The sequence below is a fragment of the Polyodon spathula genome, chromosome 3, assembly GCF_017654505.1.
Source record: "Polyodon spathula isolate WHYD16114869_AA chromosome 3, ASM1765450v1, whole genome shotgun sequence".
NCBI classification, from domain to species: Eukaryota; Metazoa; Chordata; class Actinopteri; order Acipenseriformes; family Polyodontidae; genus Polyodon; species Polyodon spathula.
Window position 1 is genome coordinate 56,186,165 of NC_054536.1, and position 23,000 is coordinate 56,209,164.

A 23,000-nucleotide genomic window follows, 5' to 3' on the forward strand; every position below is an offset into this window, starting at 1 on the left:
ATTGTGAGGGTCTGGAATCAACTCCCCAGTAATGTTGTTGAAGCTGACACCCTGGGATCCTTCAAGAAGCTGCTTGATGAGATTTTGGGATCAATAAGCTACTAACAACCAAACGAGCAAGATGGGCCGAATGGCCTCCTCTCGTTTGTAAACTTTCTTATGTTCTTATGTTCTTATGTTCTTATGTATTTGTTATTATTTTTGTAACTTAATAGGTTTTATTTTTTAATGGAAAAAGGGTAACGTCAAAGTGAATTGATATACTATTATTATTTTTTTGTATCGGGGAAATTTTACTGGGTTTTATCTTTTAAAATAAAAAATCAGAAGCCCTAATTATTAGGTCTTCTAGTTTTCGGGTATTACTTTTGATCACGTGGTGTCCGTTTAAACATATTTTGAGCCGATTCGCTTTCGTAATCAAACACTAATTAACAAAGGAAGTTGTTTCTTTTTACTATCTTGATTGAGTTAGCAAACGATGTGCCTTGATCTCACCTGATTCTATTTGAACCTACATTTCGACTAATCGCCGAATTCATTTTTATTAATTTCTAATGCGTTAGTTTATAGTAATGCGTCTCTAATTTAAACAATCTGGCATTCAGTTAAGGCTAAACACCTGTTAATTAAGGTTTAAAGGGATGGAGAGAGATGGAAAATCAAAATCAAAAACCCTAATTATAGTTCAAAATTGCAACACACATGATAGGACACTGCATGTTTTGCAACCTGAGACACAAGAATCTGAGCGGACTAGAAACAAACAGATGGTAGAGATAACATTTCCCAAATAATAGTTGTGTATATATATATATATATATATATATATATATATATATATATATATATATATATATATGGTAAATTCCATTTATAAACATGTTAATGATGCTGATTGTAGACGCTGAATATCGAAAACATACCAGCTCTGCCACACTGCCGTAAATTGGAACGATACCGACGTATATTATAATAATTTACCACAGTGTACGGCCGCATTTCCTGCCATGGACAGGCTGTCAAGACAACTGCAGCCCGAGTCAGCAAGAGATACCGGTGAGTCTATTTGGAAAATGCGTTTTAAAATTAGTTGTATTTATTTATTTTAAGATAAAGTTGCTTCATATGCATTTTTGTTTGCTATAGCTCAGTGTTTATTTTCACCTAGGCTACGGGATAGGATTTTGATCTAATTGTAGTTTTAGATCTTAAACTTAAACAATGTCATTCATATCATGCATTATATGTTTTTTAAATGTATTTTTCTTTTTTATGAGCTGCACCAGTCCAACACACCGTTATTCAACTGGCCATTCTTTTTGTTATTGCAATTGGCCATTCTGAGACATATGTTTAGTTGTTTTCTTTTCATAGTTATACATGTTTTCATTAACATTTGTCTGTACTTATTTCGACAAAAACATTGGCAGGCAGTAGCGGTGTAATACATATATCCTAAAAAAATACGTTTAACAAGTAATCTAGAATAATAATTTCCTTCTCAAATTTTGATTAAAATTGTGAAAGATTATATTTTTGGTATTTCTCAACAGTACAATATGTGGGGTGTCTAGTAATGGAATGGCATTAAATAGCCAGGGTTGGGAATATGAAAAGTGAAGTCAAAGGTACTGGTCAAGTGTATTGTAATTGGGCCAGTTAGGCTAGAAAGCTCAAAGTAGCTACTTGCCCAGCAGCTGATGAAGTACAACCATGTAACCAATATACTGCCTCTGAAGCAGGGGTGTCCAATCCTGGTCCTGGAGGGCTGGTGTCCCTCCTGGTTTTTGTTCCAACTGTGCCCTAAATGACTTAATTAGAACAATAATTGGCCTAATTAAGTAATCTAGGACACAGTTGGAACAAAAACCAGGAGGGACACTAGCCCTCCAGGACCAGGATTGGACACACCTGCTCTAAAGTAAAGGACAGCAATCTAGAGGGACAGCTCTCAACTAATATAAATGATCTTCATCTCATAATTGAGGGATTCTACTGTTACTGTTTCCATATTGGACAACTAAATAACGGTGGACCTAAATACTGCCAGTGAAATAATATGAATGCGTACAAAGGTTATGAAAAGCAAACCTCTACAAGTAACTTTGCATTTCTATTCTAGTCTATTTCTGTCTGTAAAAATATGTAAATGGTAAGGGAATTATTTGGTGAATTAAAGGACAGCGGCACTGAGATCTGCCACCGTGTAAATCAGTTGAATAGACCCTAAAGAATATTTTGATTATTTCGTCTGTAAAAAATTACAGAACCCACCACTAAAACACACATACAGCTTAATGAGTCTAAAAAATACTGGCTAAGCCACATCATTACAACATGTAAAATATTAACATAAATATTAAGAATATACTGTAAACAATCAAAGAGAAAGAGCACAAAAATCCTTCAAACTAGCTGTGGTTAGCAGAGACCTCTGAAGATGAGTAGGTCCCACGTTCGCATACTTCGCGTTTTCTGGACTTGCAGGGTCCTTCTGAAGCAAGTGATCTCATATTGTGTGTTAAAGAACAACTTGGTATGAAATATTATCTTAACTAATGTAGTATTCTTTTTGTTTAGAATGACTGTTAGTGTGTATATAATATTCTGCTTTTATCATCACATCCTGGGGACTATCTCAATCTTGGTATAAGTATAGCTTGTACACCACAATGTAACCCTTAACCCTTTTTTTCTGTAACTTCCTGCCCCTAGTGCAGTGGTTCCCAACCTTTTTTAATCTAGGGACCACCTTGGCATTTTGGATTTTTCTCACTGACCACTTGCCATGTATTTTTTTCACATCAGAATTTTGAAACTAATTTGTATGTGTAAAGTAATGTATGATTCATTTATTATGAAATCTACCAAAAACTGCCATTTTTTTCTTGACCTCTGATTTTTTTGATAAACATTTGCACATTGTCTTTGGAAGAAATGGTTACACTGTGAATTGTAGGCCCGAGTGACCCCCCATTCATGAGATACAGGTCATCAAAGGTTGACCTGATTTGGACAGCCACCCTAACTTTACATAGTCATAATGTCCTCCATAATTGACATAGAAAGCTGGTGTTGGTGTCGTTTTAAAACTCTCAAATAGGACTTTGATCTATTCATTATATTTAAATTGTTGTGAAATACAAGATAAAAAAAAAAAAAAAATGAAAAAATCTGTGAATCTGTGGCCTTTGACCTCACCCAAGTCAAATTGCGTAACCTTGGATTTTTGTCAGTTTTTGATAGATTTTAGCCTAGACCCATATGTACGTTTCCTGCAAGTTTCATTTTCTGCCTGCCATTAGTTGAGGCACATCACAGATTTGAGTGCAGTGTGTCAAGTGAATCTTCTAACTGAAGCCATTACACACCTAATACAATTAAACAAATATATTTATTTGCAATTGAGTATACTCTCCTCTCCTGTTAAACTGAAGCTGCAGTGAACTGGTGCAGCTCTAACAGTTATTAATATGAATTAACCAAGGTGCCCTATTTACACAATTGGCTAAAACAAACAAATACAGGTGAATTAAATATAAATCAATACTGAATTGTGCACGTTTAATTTTGTCCCCACCAGTGGTACTTCTGTCAAAGCATGTTTTGGTATTTTAAGTAATGCTTCTCTAGGAGCTGTAATTACCACTGTTCAAATCCAATGAATCACTGAGCCTGGAAAAGAAAATGTATTGTTATATCACCTATGCTTAAGTTGCCCTTTTCTTCACAGCCATTCTGTCAGGGCTTTTGATGCTTTGGTCATCTTCTTGTCTCTCAGGGTATATGTCCTTCCTGTTGCAGTTGTTGGCTCCACTGATGTCAGCATATCCCCCATGTCTACAATAAATTGATCTGGACGGTGTGGGAAACAAAATGATCGTGCTGGTCATTCAGGTGCAGGAAGTTAATTTCAGCCTCCCGTTTCTTCTGCTCAGCACCAGTGACTATTGTTGTTGTTGTTGTTATTATTAAATAATTTCTTAGCAGATGGCCTTACCCAGGGCGACTTACAGTTCTATACAAAAAATACATGTCAAGAATTACAGTACAATTAAGGGCAAGATACAAAATACAGTGACTTCCGTCCTAATAAGAGCAAATGCAAAACCTAGTATGATTTGATGTCGGGGCATTTCAAGAGCAGATAAGTGTTGATAGTTGCATCTGGATTAGGTAAGAATGCAAGTGAAATACAAAATACTACAGATTGGATTAAGTGCACAATTTAAATACAGTAAAATAGGAGCAGATAAGTGCAAGTTAAAGTGCATTAAAGGCAGAGTGCTATATTGTCCAGAAGGGAAGAGTTGAGTTTTACAGGTGTTGTCTGAAGAGGTGTGTCTTGAGGAGCCGGAAGGTGGTCAGGGACTGGGCAGTCATGACACCCATAGGAAGGTCGTTCCACCACTGCAGGGTGAGGGTGGAGAAGGAGCGGGCTCTGAAGGCAAGGGAGCATAGAGGAGCCAGTCTTCTAGTGCAGGCGGAGCGGAGCGGTCAGGTGGGGGTGTAGGGAGAGATGAGGGTCTGGAGGTAGCTGGGTGCACTCTAGTCAAGGCATCGGTAGGCAAGTACAAGAGTCTTGAACTGGATGCGAGCGGTGATCGGGAGCCAGTGGAGAAGCGAGGCAGAGAGAACACCAGGCAAGCAGTGGAGTTCTGGATGAGCTAGAGCGGACGGGTGGCGACGCAGGGAGGCCGGCCAGGAGGGTTGCAGTAGTCTAGGTGGGAGAGTATGAGGAGTTGCATGAAGTAGTTGGTGAGGAAGGGTCGGTTTCTTTGTATGTTGCTCAGGAAGAAACAGCAGGTGCATGCTAGAGTGGAGATGTGTTGAGAGTAGGAGAGGCAGGGGTTCAAGGTTACTCCGAGGTTCTTGGCTCTGGAGGAGGGAGAGAGAGTGGTCGATTCCAGAGGAGGGGAAGAAAAGGAGGTCAGATTTAGAGAGGTTGAGTTTGAGGTGATGCGAGTGCATCCAGGAGGAGATAGCAGACAGACAGGTAGAGATATGGGAGGGGATTGTAGGGTCAGAGCGGGGGAAGGTGAGGAAGATCTGAGATTCATCAGCATAGAAATGGTATGAGAAACCATAGGATGCGATGAGGGGGCCCAGGGAGTGGGTGTAGAGAGAGAACAGCAGAGGACCCAAGACTGATCACTGGGGGACTCCTGTTGACAGAGAGTGAAGTGTGGAGGTTGAGCCACTCCAGGTTACCAGGTAGGAGAAGGTGAGGTCCAGTTGACGTCCAGCTTTTTGGGTAGGAGGGGATGGAGAGAGAGAAGTTGAAGGAGAGGAAGGAATTCGGCAGAGTAGGTGGGTTTGGAAAGATAGATATTGAAATCACCTAACAGGACAGTTGGGGTAGATAGAGAGGAGAAGGAGGAGAGGAGATAGTAGAGTTTGAGAGTGAGTGAGAGGTCAAGGGGGATAGTACAGTACAATTAGCAGGAGTTGACAGAGAGAGGTTAGTTGGACAGTGTGAAATTCAGAGGTGTTAAGAGGACGGGAGTGAGAGGACAGAATAACAGGGATGTGAGAGACGGTCCTAGCAGGACAGGTGAGTCAGATAAGGATAGTAGTGGTGGGAGCAGAAGCTGTGGGGGGAGGGTACAGACCTGTCTAGTAGTTGACGTCTTCCAGAGAACTGCTAGGTTTGGATTTTCTTTTAACGGTCTCTCCACGCAAGGCTCTCCTTGCTGGACTACCACAGCTAGACTCCCAGCTCTGTGGTAGAGAGTTTGTTCTGTGCTTGCACACAAATAGGCTAGCTGTCTATTATTCCTTAGTGGTCCATTTATTCTGATATTGCAACATATGAAATGTGCTGAGAATTTCCATATTTGTCTTGCCAATAGCAAATGAAAGAATGTATGGTTGCCTGAGAGTTGTTCCAATGGTATGATTGTGTTTCATCTTGTATGACGAAAGTGAAGTTTTTTGCAAAATCACCAAACTAGGAATTCATTTTCTTGAAGGAGTTCATTCCTTAGCTGTTGATAATATGCAGTCTGCATCTTTGCAATTAAGTCATGTCAATGAAGACATTTGGAGATGGCTTGTGAAAGTCTCTATGAACTTATCAGCAGAGTCATTGATTGTCTAAAGGGTGGATCTGTCACTTGTAGTCCGCTTCCGATACTCCACTGCATCCACCAGGCTATCTTGAAAGAGGAATTGACTCGTGAAATCTTCAAATGATGGACAGTTTTCACACTTTCCTAAGTGGCAATTGATATTAGGTGGGGAACACATGAGATAAGATAAGCAATGCCGATAGTGATTCAAAAGCATTTCTGTACTGGCATTCAGTTGTGGAAGCTTGGAACAGATGAATGTTAGCTTTACATTCTGGTGTGTTGTGCAGACACTGCTACTGCCTGCCAATACACACTCCTTTGGTTTTAGCTCTGCAGGTTTGGAGAAGTCAATCTTAATGTTAGGATGCTGTAATTTGAAGAAACAATAGACCTCTGAAAGATTGCAGAGAACAAGCTGTTTTTGTTGATGCCCCTCCTTCCCGACTCTTTGTTGTAAACAGAAACAAAATCTTTCTTTCCGGCTGTGAGTTGACTTCTGTAACATCTTCCCTCTTGTAGAACAGTTTTACCATTTGAGCAATCTCCTTTGTTAGCATTCTCCCCCCAGTTTTTGATTTGGATCAGATAGACATCTCTTCTTTTCCTGTAAAGCCTTAGCTGTCCTGAACATGTGGTAGGTAGCACCAAGCTCTGCAGCAGTCCTCCGTATAGACCAAGACATTGAGACGGCTGTCAAAATATGAACTTGCTGACTTCGACTGATATTTGAATTACATTTTTCCTTCAGCTGGGCCATCATCTCTTGATATGCCTGAGCCTGCTCCTTGATTTGTTTTACAGTCTTGCACTTCTGTTTGTGGGAAAACCCTTCTTGGAATTCTCTTCATTGCTTCTCCAATGTTCTTTACCTTCTGATATGCATATACCTTTTCTGACAATTTCCTTCTCTTCAGTAGAGATTTTTGTATTACCTCCAAGGCCTTATTTTTGTAAAATCTCATGTTCCGTTTCAGCTTTGAAAATTTCGTTTTTTGTCTTGAGCAGCATGAGGGCAGGATTCTCTGGTACTAGACTCCTTGGGGTCAGTTTGTTGTAGATGATGTTTGGTCTTGGTCAGGAGGACAATGAGCTAAAAACTTTGATATGCTTCTTTCTTAAAGTGCGACCTTTAGAGAGGCACACTCCACGATGCTTTGCAAATGGGTCATGGCATGCTTTGATGTCTTAACTCCAAGAAAGTCATTGGAAGTACTTGCCACAACAAATTGTCTTCACTGTCAAATAGACTGTAAAACTGCAGCTTCAATTTAACAGGTGAGTATTCTCGATTTACAACTAAATATCTTCACTTAGAAGATTCACCTGACACTCTGCATTCAACTTTGTGCTGTGCCTCAACTAACGGCAGGCATAAAATAAAACTTGCAGGAAATGTAGCTAAGGGTCTAGGCTACAATCCTCTCAAACACTGACAAAAACCCAAGGTTACAGAATCGCACAATTTTATCTTACACTTCACATAACCTTCCATATAATGAGAACATAGTGCTATCTGAGAGCTTTAAAACGACACCAAAACTACCTTTCTTTGTCAATTATGGTGGAAGTTATGATAATGGAAAGGTTGGGTCTGGGGGTCAACTCGAATCAAAGGAGGTCAAGGTTTTTGGTGATTGATTTTGATGAAGAGTTTAGCTGCATATAACAGAAGTTAATGTGAAACAAAAAGAGGCTATATTTGTAGTTTGACTTGAACTGTACCATGGTGTGAGTGACATTCTGTAGACTGTCCAATCATTTTTTTTTTTTTTCAAATTGCTTCCCACCCACCTCGTCTTCCTGTGTTTTCTATATGTATATTGAGCGAAGTTGGCGAATAGTAAGTTGTGTTAGAAATGTTTTGGATAGATTAATTTGCTACGAGGTAACGCTTCCTTAGACTAGCTCTGGCATTTTTTATTGGATCCGAGGATGACCTAAGCCCCAGTGCATTATTTGTCAGGAGGTTTTGCCAAACAAAACTCATAAACCTGCAAAATTGAGGCCACTTGCCACACATTTTTTCACAACAGCATTTTTAAACACATTTGTACGTGTATATGTAGAAAGTAAAGTATTTGTATAGTTACCTAACTTAATGAGATCCCTGGGGTTGAGTTTTCGCTACCAGTTCATCAAGCAATGTTGTCATTTTACGCATTGAAAGTTGCTGATGGCAAAGCTGCCCTTTTGTTTTAAAGCAAAGTGTTGTTTTTTTTCACTTTCTAAATGTTTTGTAGATAAGTGGCGTCTCAATTTTGCAGGTTTAAGAGCTTCATTTCACAAAACCTAGAGCTTTGGGTTGTCCTCAGATCAGAAACGTGCATTTACGTGAATACTATTACTGGCTAAAAAGGAAGTTGTGTTTTTGACAAGACAAATATACCTTCATACTGTGTAAATTATTTAGGTAGTATTTGTTTCACATTGGGGGAGTTTCCATGTGTGTTCTAATTTTTCTCGAGACATTGTGCTCGAGTCAAATGAAAAATGACCCTATACATTTCAGGTTTCCACCGGCTCGGTTTATTTTACTCGAAGACCCTCTTTTCAAATGATGTCATGGAAATGAAGGGGAAAGGAGGAGGTTGATATGCAAATTAGTCATGCGTAGCATTCTCGTGCTGTTTTCCAGACACCTCTCAAATGTGGTTTCCATGCACAGAGAACGGGTACACAAGAGAATACGTAAGAACATAAAGTTTACAAACGAGAGGAGGCCATTCAGCCTATCTTGCTCGTTTGGTTGTTAGTAGCTTATTGATTCCAGAATCTCATCAAGCAGCTTCTTGAAGGATCCCATGGTGTCAGCTTAACAACATTACAGGGGAGTTGGTTCCAGACCCTCCTAATTCTCTATGTAAACAAGTGCCTCCTATTTTCTTTTTTGAATGCCCCTTTGTCTAATCTCCATTTGTGACCCCTGGTCCTTGTTTCTCTTTTCAGGTCGAAAAAGTCCCTTGGGTCGACATTGTCAATACCTTTTAGAATTTTGAATGAGGTCACCGCATAGTCTCCTTTGTTCAAGACTGAATAAATTCAATTCTTTTAGCCTATCTGCGTATGCCATGCCTTTTAAACCCGGAATAATTCTGGTCCCTCTTCTTTGCACTGTTTCTAGAGCAGCAATATCCTTTTTGTAGTGAGGTGACCAGAACTGAACACAGTATTCAAGATGAGGTCTTACTAATGCATTGTACAGTTTTAACATTACTTCCCTTGATTTAAATTTAACACTTTTCACAATATATCCAACCATCTTGTTGGCCTTTTTTTTGTAGCTTCCCCACACTGTCTAGATAAAGACATTTCTGAATCAACATAAACTCCAAGGTCTTTTTTCATAGATTCCTTCTTCAAGTTCATTATCTCCCATATGATATTTATAATGCACATTTTTATTGCAGTACCTTATACTTTTCTCTTATTTCATTTACCATGTGTAGGGGTCTACCTAAATCACGATTTCGTGGAAACTGTGAAATTGAGGGGTCAACACACGTATTAAAAGGAAACAAAGGGGGAAATGCAGAATACATATATATATATATAAAATGTGGTTAAAGCTGTTGTGTTGCTTAGTAATATGTATTGTAGTTTTATAACATGTGAGTGTGTAGAAGTGGGGTTTTGCAAGAACTGCTTAAACACATTTTGGGAGTTGTTTGCAGACCACGTGGAGTTTACTCACGGACCACAGGTTTGGAACCACTGCTCTAGATCTACTTCAAAGAATTAGATGTTAGTAACAGAGGGTTTTAAAGGTTTCAATGGGAGAATAGTTAGATTGCCTGCTGTGCTGACCTGCCTGCCTGGTCAAAACAAACTAAGCAGATTCGTATCTGTTAAGAATGTCTGTCTGAAAGCCACTATACAATTTTCTTCCTACAAAGCGTTAAGAAGTATGACACCTGGTGAATATGAGGTGCCATGACTCTCTCTCTCATGAAATGACTAAAACCGATTCAAATGTAGTTTGACCATTGAGTAACAATTTAACTGATTTAAATTGGTTTTTAAGCAATTTTAATAACTAATCTTACGGACGCAAATTTAAGAGTTGTTTAAGTATGTTTTCCCAATAAAAATTGAAATGTTTGTTGTGCTTTTAATTAAGTTTAAAGTAGGGGTGTACTGAATCCAAGTTTTTGGGATTCGGCCGACTACCGAATCTACAAAAAAAAAAAAAAAAAAAAAGGAAAGGGGGGGAGGGGGCATGGCATGCCCTAGGATACTGAGGTTAAATATTGTGACAAACCGGGGTAAGCTTGCCACTTTCGGGACATTTTTCCACACTCTTTCGTGTGTAAATTGAACTCTCACAACAACACATGAGTTGAAACAGGCTGTATATTTATTTGCTTTAACAAAACTAAACTTTTATCAAATTCTGAACTATCAAAAACCAGACGGCTAAGACATATACCGGTATCGAAACCTATCGGTATTACAATACCTTTTAAGTTTTCAGGGCTCCCTCCCCGCCCCACCCCTCACAATACTTTTAGTCTAATGAAAACAATTGATATTCAGGATTATTTAATTTAATCACATGTATTTTTGTTAGACATGGACATGCCTTCTGCTCTCTCCTAATTAAGCTGCTGATATGTAACACAAAAATGCCAGTCGTGGGGAGGGCTTGCTCTCCAGGCTCAGCCCATGTGAACACAGGGTTATTGTTTGCTTTGTTCAACAGCTAGCTGCTTCGGCTCTGGTTATCAGTCCCTTAGGAAACACAACAGTTGATACTTCTTTTCTTTTGTCTGTTTTTCCATTCAGGAGCTGTCAGGGTCGAAGAGAGTTGTGTCGTTAACAGTGCAGCGGTGACTCCTCACCTTTTAGAAGTAAAAGTTGAAGATTAAGAGAATTAAAGTGTACCAATTCTTCTTGCATCAGGTACACTAGTATTTGCTTGTGTGTTATGATTTGCATTCATTGATGAATACAACTGTAGATGATTATTTTGTATTTGTAACAAGAAAATTGGTAGGTGCAGCTGTTTTTGCACATTTGAAGGAGATGTGGTTAATTCAACAGTCAGTCTTAATTTATCAGTTTTCAACTAATCAGTTGGAGTTGTACAGTTTTTTTTATTTTTATATTTCTGCTAACCACTTTTATATCACTGCAGTATTTTAATATAATGACTTGCTTGAAAAGTACTTTGATCAGACTAAAGGGAGGATGAAATCAAGTATTTACTGCATTCAGTATTCTTGTCAGCATGTTCAAATAATGAGGTTGAGAGTTGTGGGTTTACCCCATGTAAAGAAAGTTTTGAAATCAACCAGTTACCAGGAACTGGATCAGCAGAGATTGGACTGATTCTTATAAAACTAAGCAGTTTTTCACGATCCTGTCGCAGTTAACTTTGGATCAAAAAGATGGTTTGTGGGTGTTCAGTCTCAGAGACCAGAAGTACTTGTTTTGAAAGACTGGCTGATTTTCTGTAGACAAGCACTGACCCAGAGTCAGCGTCTTCACTTTGCTGTGTCTGAAATTGAAGTGCTGTCACTGGTTTAGAGATAAAATAATTATGATTGTGTTCTGTTCTGACAAAGTGGGGGAAAAAAAAAAAAACTAAGCAAAAACTTTAGTCCTTGTGTAGATCTCAAAGTAAGACACCCTGCCATCAGTTTTTGACTTATTATATTGTTAGTAATAAGCTACAGTAACTGCATTGCTGTTTGCCCAGTACTATAATTTACTTGCATATAATGTTATCTTTCAAGCAGCCTCAGCACCTTAACTTCCATGTTGAAAAGGCAGTTTGTGTTCAATGTATATCTTCTCCAGGTGTATCTCTATATTTAGAACTTTTCCTGAACATTTTCCTTGCTTGACAGCAGCTCGCCAGCCTAGGGCAATGGGATATGATATAGAGCGCTTTGTTGGATACGTCAATGATGGTCTGCTGTGCTGTATCTGTCGGGATGTGCTGGAGAATCCACTGCAGGCACCCTGCGAACATGCCTACTGTACCTCCTGTATCCAGGGATGGTTGGTTCATCACCACAACTGCCCTGAAGACAGGCAGGTCCTTGATTTATCCATGCTACGACCCTTATTCAGGTAAACCTGCACAGTGCAGTGAGTGGTTGTCAGTATCATAACATTTATCTGACTACTCACAGTAAAACGTGTGATTCAACAGCTCTGTGTTAAAAAAAAAAACAAAAAAACACTCCAATTACAATATTGTTGTGCATTGTCTGATGTAGAATACTCAACTTGCTGCTTTACTAAAATAAAAAAAAAAAATGCTTTCAGTTTATTGATGGAAGCCACATGAAACCAAGCAGGATTTTTTTTTCATTTAGCATCAATATAATTTGATATACGCAGGTACATGCGAAATGACTTGAATCGACTGCAGATCCAGTGCCGCAACAGAGAACATGGCTGTGAAATGGTGTGTTCTCTTGAATCCGTGGACAGACATGAGAGAGAGTGTGAATACAGTCGAATTCCTTGCACAAATACTAGTAAGTAATAAAGGAACACAGTACAAATTACATAGCTTATCAACATATGTTGTGTCTGTAAATACGATACTGACAGCAGTATATTACTAAACAGAACAGATGAGGTATTAAATACAGTCTAGTGTATTCTTAATGGGCACTCAATGCCATCCTGAAGTGGCAGGTGTTGAATTTATGAACATGTGATTTAATGTTGTGACTCTACTTGGGGGTTGAACATAGTGATTTAATATATATATAATTAAGGAACTGTTTGCAGCTCTGAAATGTACATGTGTAAGCCAGTGCATAAGGCAACACTGCACTGAGCAATGTAGCTAGGCAGTAAAGAAGTGTAGGGGATGCATCCGTGATGGTTCTGGGGTGATTTTAAAATAATCAGCTAGGCAGTTGCTTTGTGTCTGAAACATACTTTGTAGGAGTCTCATTCCAGCAATACCATTAACCTATGTTTCATTTGTGCATGAAATAAGTGATTTGTGGGAAAAGAGACAACCCTGTTCGTCTCTCGACTAGTCTGGGACGGTATAGACAATTCATCTACAAAGTTTACTTTTTTTTTTACCACCTTTTTGGAGTATTTTAGCAAGACTGGTAGTTTCTAGTGTAGCAGTTTGGTCTAGTTGTTTTAATGAAAGCACTGAAAGCGAGGATATGCTTCTAATGCAAAAGGAAGTAGGTCTGACAAATGTATTCAGCACAGCCCGTGTTTGGGTGATTAAAATAGATTCCGCTGTGTTGCTTTCGACAAGCAGAGGTATAAACCCATGAAAACAAAACCTAGCAGTCACCTGTCATTTCTAGATTAATAAAAAGAGATGCGAATGCAGAAGTGCCCTGCTGTATTGTAATCATCTTAACAGCAACAGATCTGAATACAATATGTTTCTTCACTCTTGGGAATTTAAAGGCGCTAGTGGTTTGCGGTGGATCAGATTTAAGTTATCAATAGTACATGCGTATGTTTTAAATTAAATCCTTTTTTAAAGAAATCTGGAGTTTCAGAGTTCTGTATAGTTGAGTGGTATTAAGTATTTTGATCATAGCAGTGTAGCGTGACTTTTCTGCAATCATATGCATTAATTATCTCCTCACAATGTTGTGGCTAAAAGTTCAACAGAATAATCGAAGGACTCGTTTGGAAAAGAGGATCTGAACTATTGTGACTTAGGCTAGGTGTTTACCACTAAATTGTAAAAAAAAAAAAAAAAAAAAAAAAAAAAAGGTAATACCTTTTGTAAACTGTTCCTACCAGGTGGAGTATACATGTGTTACCGATGTGGTATGTATGAAATCGTTGTTTTAAAGTTATTTGCTTGCATTTTGGATTAAGCTGAACTTTAGTATTATTGCTCTCTATTCACAAAGCTTTAATGCATGATTTTCATTAAACTGTTCTAACCAGTTGCTGATATATCAAACTGTGTTTTTGTATAAAAACATGATATTTAAGGTTTGGGAATGTGTGTGATATGCTTTCTTGTGTGATTTTTGTGAGTGTCTTTGTGTTGTATTAAATCTGAAACAAAAACACATTGGAAATGTGAAAAAACACTGTTATCAAAAGTGCCCAGCCATTTAAAGTAGAGTTAGCAAAAACACAAGCCAAGTTTCAAGAAACCATTGGGGCAGCTGTGCCCAGCACAAAGCAAATAGGCACAACTGTAAAACCAATGGGGACCAAGTTTACCTCAATTTTTTACTAACTTGGCTTGTGTTTTTTTGTGTTTGATCCGCATAAAAACAGGTACGCTGACATGTTTCGACATGTTGTCTTCATTAGAGCGTATGGAAAGCAGGAATCATTATATCTATTAAACGCACCCGGTACTCATTGTCATTTAACACCTCATGCGATTACTAGAAATAGTAATCTAGCAATCAATGCATTCAATTCACATTCTACGATCTGTTGTATATTGTAGAGGAAGCGTATGTGGTCCGCAGCAGAAAGAAATGGAGATGGCACAGGATGCAGGTTAAAGCAGTGAAAACTGCTATTTTATTGAAGGGTTTAGAACAGCAGGCAAATGGACGCTCTGTTATTAAATGGTTTAGCTCAGATAGACAGTTACATGAAAACCACAACACGACCCTGAGCTTGCACGCAGGTGGCTCCTAAATAGTGATCCCCCGAGCCCTGTTGGCTCACACACACAGGGGTACCTTTACATACACACAGTCCAATCACTAAGACCCTCAGTCCCGTGCAAACAGCTGGTTGGCGGAACCAACCACAAATCACAGTGCAACCAACAGAGACCCATCTACATCCAGCTGCACTGAGCATGCAATCCCAGATCCCCTTGCCATTCCTGGATAGCAGTCCCTCCTGAGTCCAGGCTTCCTGGGACCACTACTCCCCTCCACACAGCATGGCAGAGGCTAGCTAGCACAGCCCCAACAACAACCTCGGAACCCGGTTGCTGTTTGGCAAAGGCTGGGTGCTGCAGCCATGGCGTGGGGAACGCTCTAGGGCGATGCTGCTGGGCTTTCTCTCTGGGGCTCTGGCGACACTGTGCTCTCTCTCTGCGGCTTTAGTGGTATGGGGCTCTGGCAGCGTGGGGCTCTCTCTCTGGGGCTTTGGTGGCATGGGGCTCTCTCTCTGGGTCTCTGCCGACACTGGGCTCTCTCCCTGGGGCTTTGGTGGTGTGGGGCGCTCTCTCTGGGGCTTTGACAGCATGGCTTTCTCTCTGGGGCTCAGCGGCATGTGTCTCTCTCTCTCTCTCTCTGTAGGGCTCTAGTGGTGCTGGGCTCCCACTCTGGTAGAGCAGGACAGTTTCTTCTGGGCAGCGGGAGGTGCTCTTTCGCTGATGTCGCTGTGCTGTCTCTCTCTGGCGGCGGCGCAGCATGCTCTCACTGGCAGTGTGAGGCACTTTCTCTTGTGCGGCGTGGGAAAACCTCTCCCAGGCAGTGCAGGACACTCTCTCAGACAGCAGTTGTGGAGCAGAGCTCTCTGGCGGAAACTGCAGCGCGGGGTATCTCCCTGCATGAGCTTTTTGTCATGTATATGTTTTTAACCCTTAGCGGTCCACTTATTCAGTGCTTGTCAGGTGCATCATGTCCAATTTATTTTCACACACGCTGTTTAAAATAAAAATATTTTTTTCAGAGTAAAACAGGTTTAAAAGGCCCTGCATAGCAAGAGGACATGAGTACTGAATCTCCAGCCAAGCCCCACCCCATGATGTCGGACATGGTCCGATATTGGACTAGAAGGGAAAATTTGTAATATCGGACCTGGTCCGACATAGGACGGCAAAGGGTTAAACTAGTAATTTAAAAGGCATTGGGGTTTTAGAGGAGTGCTGGAGACGAGCTGTATTGGTTTTCTTGCTGTTAAACGTTTATATATGAAAAAAAACATAGCAATACTGTATGTAATTCATATTAGTACTGTAATTTGTAAGGTGACTGCAACCTCTCACTTGGATTGTTTACATCACATGGTTATATTAGTTGTCTTCAGCATTATTCAAATACTGTGGACAAACAGACCAGTAGTAAACAGTACATTTTTCTAAATAAGATCGTGGAAACCGTTAAGCAACTAATGTATGTCACTTAAAAAACGGACGTCGGGGCGTGTTAATTCCTGCCACATGGACACAGATGTCAATTCCCGGACTGTCCAGTCAAACCCGAACTGGTGGTAACCCTAACTCATGTTCAATTCTCGAATGCTCTGCAAGCTCCGGAAACAACAACACATATTCTCCCCATTCACTAACGGCGTGACCTGTCCTGTTCCCCTTTGAATACATGTAACCTAGACAAACCAAACAGACAAGTCCTGCAACAAAGCACTTGTCCGGATCGTTACAATATATTTTTAAATTTGAGAGTAAAAATATATGAAAGCATAATGACCTTTATGTACAAAAATCTTCACTAATACACAATTGAACAAGGACTGTAGAATATTTATTTTCATATCATACAGTATTAAATGCCACAGTTTATATGATAGTGAAAAACAAATACATAAATATCAAGATAAATGTACTTTTTTCTTTTTTTGTACATTTCACATAAGTGTTGCTTTTGGCTGATTTACTTTTACTGTGTCAATACCCTGAAAACACGTAAACTGTACTGTATTGATAGTCACTGGCAGTTCTTGCGCTTCGCTATAACTTAGCACAAGGAACTACCATTCCTCTCGATAAAGCATACATTTATCTCAATAAGTTGCTGTTTATGAGCGGTTGTTTTTTTCTTTCAGTTTAAAAAGAATAGACAGTTTTTAACTACAGTAGCTTCTTCCTGTTTGTCTAGGAATTGGATTCTGTTGTGAATAAGTGTTATTTTTTTAAATTAATTTTTTTGTGCGATTTGGATAACTTCTCTGTATTTGAAGTCTGTTTCAGTTCTTTCCTGAGTGAGATTTTGCAGTGCAGTAGTATCTATAGAAACGTGCAATTATGCAAACTGCATCCAACTGTGCAAACACAATGCTGGTCTGTTCAGTTGTAGTTGAGTCAGTCTTGGTATAATTCCATGGCAATTGTAAGTGCACTGCAAGTTGTGAGGCACCAACGCTACAGATAGCTGCTCGTCTCGCTGGTTCTCGGCTTCTCTGTGGACTGTTTTCTACTTTCCGCATGTGATTGTGTTATGTTTGAAATGTGCATCTCCACCTTTTTAAATTGCAGGTTTGAATAAATGCATGTTTGCATTTTGACAATTAGGGTTTCCATATATTGATTGGGGGTTGACCATTATGTAGGGGATACAGGAAGTAAGAACGAGAAAGAAACATGAGTAAGACTTGTAAGCAAGATTAAAGCAGCTGCACTATCCTTTTTTTCTCTGTACACCTCCTCATACCATGTGCTCTCCCAATAAAGCCTTTTGACCCAGTTATTGTGTATTGACAATCTTCACAAAGCCAAAGGAGTTATTTCTCAGAAGCTGCCTTATAAGAACACTTGCTGTTTGGGTAAGTTTAGCAGTGGTTGTTTGCTAAATATTATAGAGAACTGTCTTGTACTGCAAGTCAGGGCAGTTTAAAATATGTAGGTTCCCTGCTCAGTTTTTCTTGTGATAAAAGTACACTTCCTACAGGAGAAAATTATCAAGGAGGTTATGTGCAATTATTTTTTTGTTTGATAAGTGTATGTTGTTGACTTTTAGTTATCAAGAATAATCACAATTTAAAAGTTTTAAACGACAATAACTGCATTTGCATGGTGGTCAATGTTGGCACAGGTGATGTATCAACATGATGCATCTTTACATTTTGTAGTTTTTGTCCCCCCCCACATACATTGGAAATAGGGGGAACATCTAATAGGGAGTGCTGTTTATCAGTGAATGCAAGTATTATTGTTTTCCAAGACAAACATCCTGCAGTTGTAGTGTATTGATTGAATAGTGGGTATTGCACTATTTATTTTTTTGTCTCCACCGTATATCTGCAGGTTGCCCAATGCAGGTTGAGCGACGAAACTTGGAGGCACACCTGGCCGTCTGCGAGTACCGTAGTAGGGAGTGTCCGAATGGTTGTGGCTACACCATTCTCAATGCTGATGACACTCATCACAACTGTGTAGCAGAGCTGAGGACAGAGTTGGAACTGCTCAGGTATGCAGGGGGGTGATCAGGAAGGGATTTAAATAAAGCACTTGCATTGTTTCCTCTCAGCCCACCACAGGACACTTGAAATGCCTCTGACTTTAATGCAGAACAGAACAGAACAGCACAGAAGCAACAGTAAAATCAACTCTATATTGTAAGCCTAAAATGTGTGTCTTACTTCTGATAGTTTATACTTCCATCCTGGAAGACAGTGGATTACTGTCAAATCTGTAATGCCAATATATTGTAGGGACTTCATGCAGACAGGTCAATATTCAATGTCAGGATATCAACAGTTGCATTCTTGTGGCCATAAGACAATTTAAACAATTCAAAACAGTTATATTTCCAAGTTTTTTAGATGATCTTTGAATTAAAGATTTAAAATGTGTTATGGTAATGTGCACAAACATGACCTTTCAAACTCAAACACTTGCAAGCCAATACCGATTAGTTCCATTGTCAGATATGTCTTTGTTAACCAATACAGTGCTTTTGGACTTGCATGCAAGGTTTTGCTTAGGCATGCTTTAATCTCAATTATACATTCCTTAATTTCTAACTTTTTTTTTTTTTTTTGCCCAATAAAGTTCTTTGTCTTGAATGGTAATTCATGTGTAATAAAACATTATGTACTGGTGTTTTGCTTTAATGGTAATTTGTGTTCATCAGCTAATCTTTTTACAGAGCAGTCTTAAATCTGCTTTTAAAATGTTTCTTTCTGAACTGCAAAGCACTCCAAAATAATAATAGGCCATGGCCTCTTAAGGATTTTAAGTAAAAAGCCTTCACCATTATATGTTTGCAGAAGTGAATTTATTTGCGAGTTTTAATTAAACATGCTAGAAATTTAGTAAATGTTTTTTTTTAGTTTCAACAAAGTCTAAGTCCCTGTCAGCTAGTATTAAAAAGGCGTCCAAACTTTCAGGTCTGAGATGATATGTAAAGTTGAAGAAGTAAGGCATGAAATGGAATCCCGACTGGACTCGCAGAGACGACACATGGTGCAGAAGGAAAGTCTACTTAAAAACGAAATTGAGGAACTGAAGGTAAGCAAAAAAACTGATCTGTTCACTTTACATTCCCACATTACATTTTAGAGCAGTGTGTCAGACTTTTGAGAAGGCATATTTTAAGTAAATACCCACTCGAATGAACATATTTTTCCAAAGAAAGCAGAGGGAAATGTATTCGTGAATCGGACATCTGTTTTTAAGCGGAGTGAGCAATAAAAATCAGTGCTACTTTAAACAAAATGATTTACTTTGCATTTTTGTATATGTGTAAAGTAACTCCCTCTCCCATGTCTTGTCAAGCACGATTGTAAATCAGTGATGGTTTTGTGACACAGAGCCAGATGTCGAGGGTGATGTCAGATGTGCGCACCTTGCTGGCGGCAGAGCGGCTGCACAGGCAGGACCTGGAGCAGGCCGAGCTGGAGAAGAGGGAGCTCGTGGAGTTGCTCAAGAGCCTGCAGCGAGATGGCTATGCTGGCAGCAACATTGCCGAGGGGAGCATCCGCAAAAGCAGCGGCTCCCGAACCCTTGCTCGCCTTGACAGTATCAAGAGGAAACCCAGAGAGGTCACAGTCATCTAAGCCTGGTTAAAAAAAAAAAAAAAAAAAAAAAAAAAAAAGCCTGCTTTCTCTCTTCCATAATTAGTTTTAAGATGCATCTTTTCAGACTGCATTGTACCTCAAACATGTAAAGTAATAAAAGGGCCATCATGTGTTTATAGGTTTATGTGGAAATTAACATTTATGTGGGAATTTTTGCTAATAAGACCATTGTGTTCCTAAATGTGATAAGTTGTGAAAACAACCTTAGACTTGGTTTTATATCATCCAGCTACTGTACCTATTCAGATTTTTCACTACCTTCTGAGTTTTTGGCAAGATGAAAGATTGGTTACGGCTTACTAAGACATAGTAACACTGTTTTCAGAGGCCTTTACCAAGACGATTGGATTACAGCTAGCCCATGGCATATTCAAGTACAAAGAAACTGGTGCTGGGAGGATACACTGATTTAGACAACATGGTGTCTATGCAATTATACAGCTCAGGTCCTGAAATCAGCTCTGGAAACTGCCATTCAACAATTGAAGAACCTTTATTGCATTAAGGAAGTGATATCACTGCCACCTGTGGACTAAAGTAGAAACAAATACAACATATTTTATTATTATTTTGGGTCATTGAAGTTGTATTACCTTTTGAAGTTAGTCATACACCAAAAAAAACCTACGCAATTTGGACAAATGGTATGCAATGTTTAATTTTATTTTTTTCTACAACAAATGACTAAGTAATACCTATATATTGTAAAAGCATAAACTATGCGATTCCCATACAATTTAATTAGTAGTTTTTTTGTTCTCTGTAAGGTAAAGAATGCAGCCAAACAATGTCTTGGTGCTTTGTTTTATAATTTTGGAAATATTCTTCCTTAGTAGTCATAATTTGGTAAATGTATATCTTTCTGAATACAGTACATGTCTTTTAGATTTTTGTTCTATCATAATAATGTTGTACTATGTACGCTGCCACTAAGACTTTTGTACATACTTGAATTTTGGATCAAGTTATTTTCAGATCAAGCAGTTTATCATCCCTAAGAATATTTCATTGAAAATGTGCACAAAGTACTGTATAAATTGACAATAATTATTCCAGTGTGATCATGCCATAACCTTTGTTTTTCACAGTTATAATCACATTTGAGATAAAAAATTAAAAAGTACTATATGTTTTTCACAAATAAAATCTTGTACAAATGGTCAAAAAGAAATGTGAACTTTTTTGTACCATTCATATTTTTTGTACCAAGTCACATTAAAGAAATCTGGAAACTACAACACTACAGAGTGCCTCCTCAACTTGATTTCCCATAGTTAATCTCATGGGAAAAAAAATGGACAGGGACACTTTTTTTTTTATATTTTTGAATTACCTATTGGTATACATTAATTAAATTTGCTGAGAATCTCTGTATTGCACCATGTGCAGAAAATGTAATTTTTGTAGAAACAGAATACTATATACAATACATTAAGAAATGCTTCAGATCTAGTGGATCCCTTATTACCAATTGACTATTCTGTAATATATTTACAATATTTAATTGCTGAAAACCACTTGGCAAGTTGCTACAGATGTACTCTCTTTTTTCCCTTTTTTGGAACACCAATACTACAAACAGAATCCAGTAAACATGTTTGCAAAGCTATCCTATATCTACCAGTTTTCAGGGATGCCCAGCCCCAAGAAATTCTGTTACATTATTGAAGTTCATAAACTGAACTTCAATTTTACAAACACTTGTGAACAGCCCACTGATAACCTGTCATATTACTTGCCCTGTTGTCAAATTAGTACATATTGTATGTTCTTCAATTAACTGCAAATTCTGTATGTAACAGAGCCTGGAGTGTATTACATTCGTACAATTGAAAATGCAATAATGCGCCTTCCATCTCTGATACTTACAGGAAAGTACTTTATTATATAATGGTACAGAGGTTATATTGTAATCATTTTTCTTGACTATAAATGTAAAGGCCACGATACATTATGCAATTTCAGTTTGCAGCCTGTGATTGCACGGTGCAATAATGATGCGATAACCATGTAATTGGGCTCTATCTGATTGCATCCTATCGCAAGCTATCAAGCAGGGTTTTATTTTCATGCAATCGGTTGCAGTCGCCCTGAACAAGTATCCAATCAGTGAGCAAGGAGGAGTCACATGACCACATCTACGTTGACAGTAAAGAACGTGAGAGGAGAGAGCTAGAAGCAATGTCCCCCTCTGCTTCTGTACTCAGTCATACACATGAAACTGGTCAATTTAAACATTTTAATAACAATAATGGAAGGAGAAATAAAACTAACTTAATCAATTTAAGTAGCTAACCAATGAAATGTTAGCAAATTATTCCAACCGAAGTACAAAAGGTGAGTTATTTGTGGGGTTTAATAAAGTGTATACGTGTTGAGTGTTTAACGTTTTAAATATAAAACTTACCCCCCCCCCCCCCACACACAAATATTTAACTTTTTTGTACTTCGGTAATTTATAAAACAATGAAAATAAAATGATATATCTATCACCAGTCCAGTTTGAGTACACCTGCTTGAAACTAGGTTTTTCATGATTATCTATGCTTTTAACTGTATAAACTTGTCTATAAACACTTAATATTTCATTATATGATGTGTACTTATATAAGCTGATAATCATAAGTGAATTGCATTTAAAAATTAAATTATTAAATGAAAATGTAAATCTTGTCAATTTCGATGAAATGGTCACTCAAAGCAAGGGGATTTCAATCTGAAGCCCAAATCGGTTAAAAGTCTGAAATGTGTATAACACGGTGTTAGAATACTGGCCTAAGTATAAAAGTGTCTTTGTTAGATGTTCTGAGTTAACTAGCGTGTTACCTAATTAACCTTTTGTCACCAATTATTGTTAACAGGTGAGGGTCCATGATTACTATAAATATAGGTAGCATAGGCACAAGTTTATCATTCCTGAATGTAAGAAAATGGCAAAATACGCTCAGTTAAGCAAATAAAAAAAGACAGTCTGTAATTACTTTAAGAAATGAAGGTCAAGCTTTAAGACAAATCGCAAGAACTTTGCAACTGTCTGTAACCGCTGTGCCCAAGACCATCAAACGATTTGAAGAAACTGGCACTCATGAGGACCGAACAAGGTCAGACAGGCCAAGGGTGACCTCGGAATCAGAGAACAAGTTCATTCGAGTCACAAGTCTGCGAAACCGTCGACTAACTGCCCCTGAAATACAAGCTCACTAAATGCTACTAGAAGTACAGATGTTTCAACATCAA

General features: G+C 38.6%; 1 protein-coding gene across 5 annotated transcripts; it reads left to right on the plus strand.

Moving 5' to 3' along the window:
* Positions 1 to 960: 960 nt before the first annotated feature.
* LOC121313211 (RING finger protein 151-like) lies at positions 961 to 22,171 on the plus strand. 5 transcript variants are annotated; one of them, XM_041245531.1, is made up of 10 exons: positions 994 to 1,059; positions 3,785 to 3,900; positions 10,860 to 10,976; positions 11,930 to 12,152; positions 12,426 to 12,565; positions 13,821 to 13,847; positions 17,989 to 18,151; positions 19,074 to 19,194; positions 19,497 to 19,747; positions 20,089 to 22,171. In XM_041245531.1, the coding sequence occupies exons 4-9, from the start codon at positions 11,947 to 11,949 to the stop codon at positions 19,740 to 19,742; spliced, it is 903 nt and encodes a 300-aa protein (XP_041101465.1). In that variant the 5' UTR covers positions 994 to 1,059; positions 3,785 to 3,900; positions 10,860 to 10,976; positions 11,930 to 11,946; the 3' UTR covers positions 19,743 to 19,747; positions 20,089 to 22,171. The 5 variants fall into 5 exon arrangements, with proteins under 5 accessions (XP_041101464.1, XP_041101463.1, XP_041101465.1 ...); XM_041245529.1 differs by having other exon boundaries at positions 993 to 1,059; positions 11,927 to 12,152; positions 19,497 to 22,171; XM_041245528.1 differs by having other exon boundaries at positions 19,497 to 22,171.
* The last annotated feature ends 829 nt before the right edge of the window (positions 22,172 to 23,000 follow it).

Coding starts and splice junctions, on each gene's coding strand:
- LOC121313211 (XM_041245530.1), top strand. CDS start 11,947: ATGGGATATGATATAGAGCGCTTTGTTGGATACGTCAATGATGGTCTG. Junction 12,153..12,425: donor ATGCTACGACCCTTATTCAG/GTAAACCTGCAC, acceptor TGATATACGCAG/GTACATGCGAAATGACTTGA. Junction 19,195..19,496: donor ACGAAATTGAGGAACTGAAG/GTAAGCAAAAAA, acceptor TTTGTGACACAG/AGCCAGATGTCGAGGGTGAT.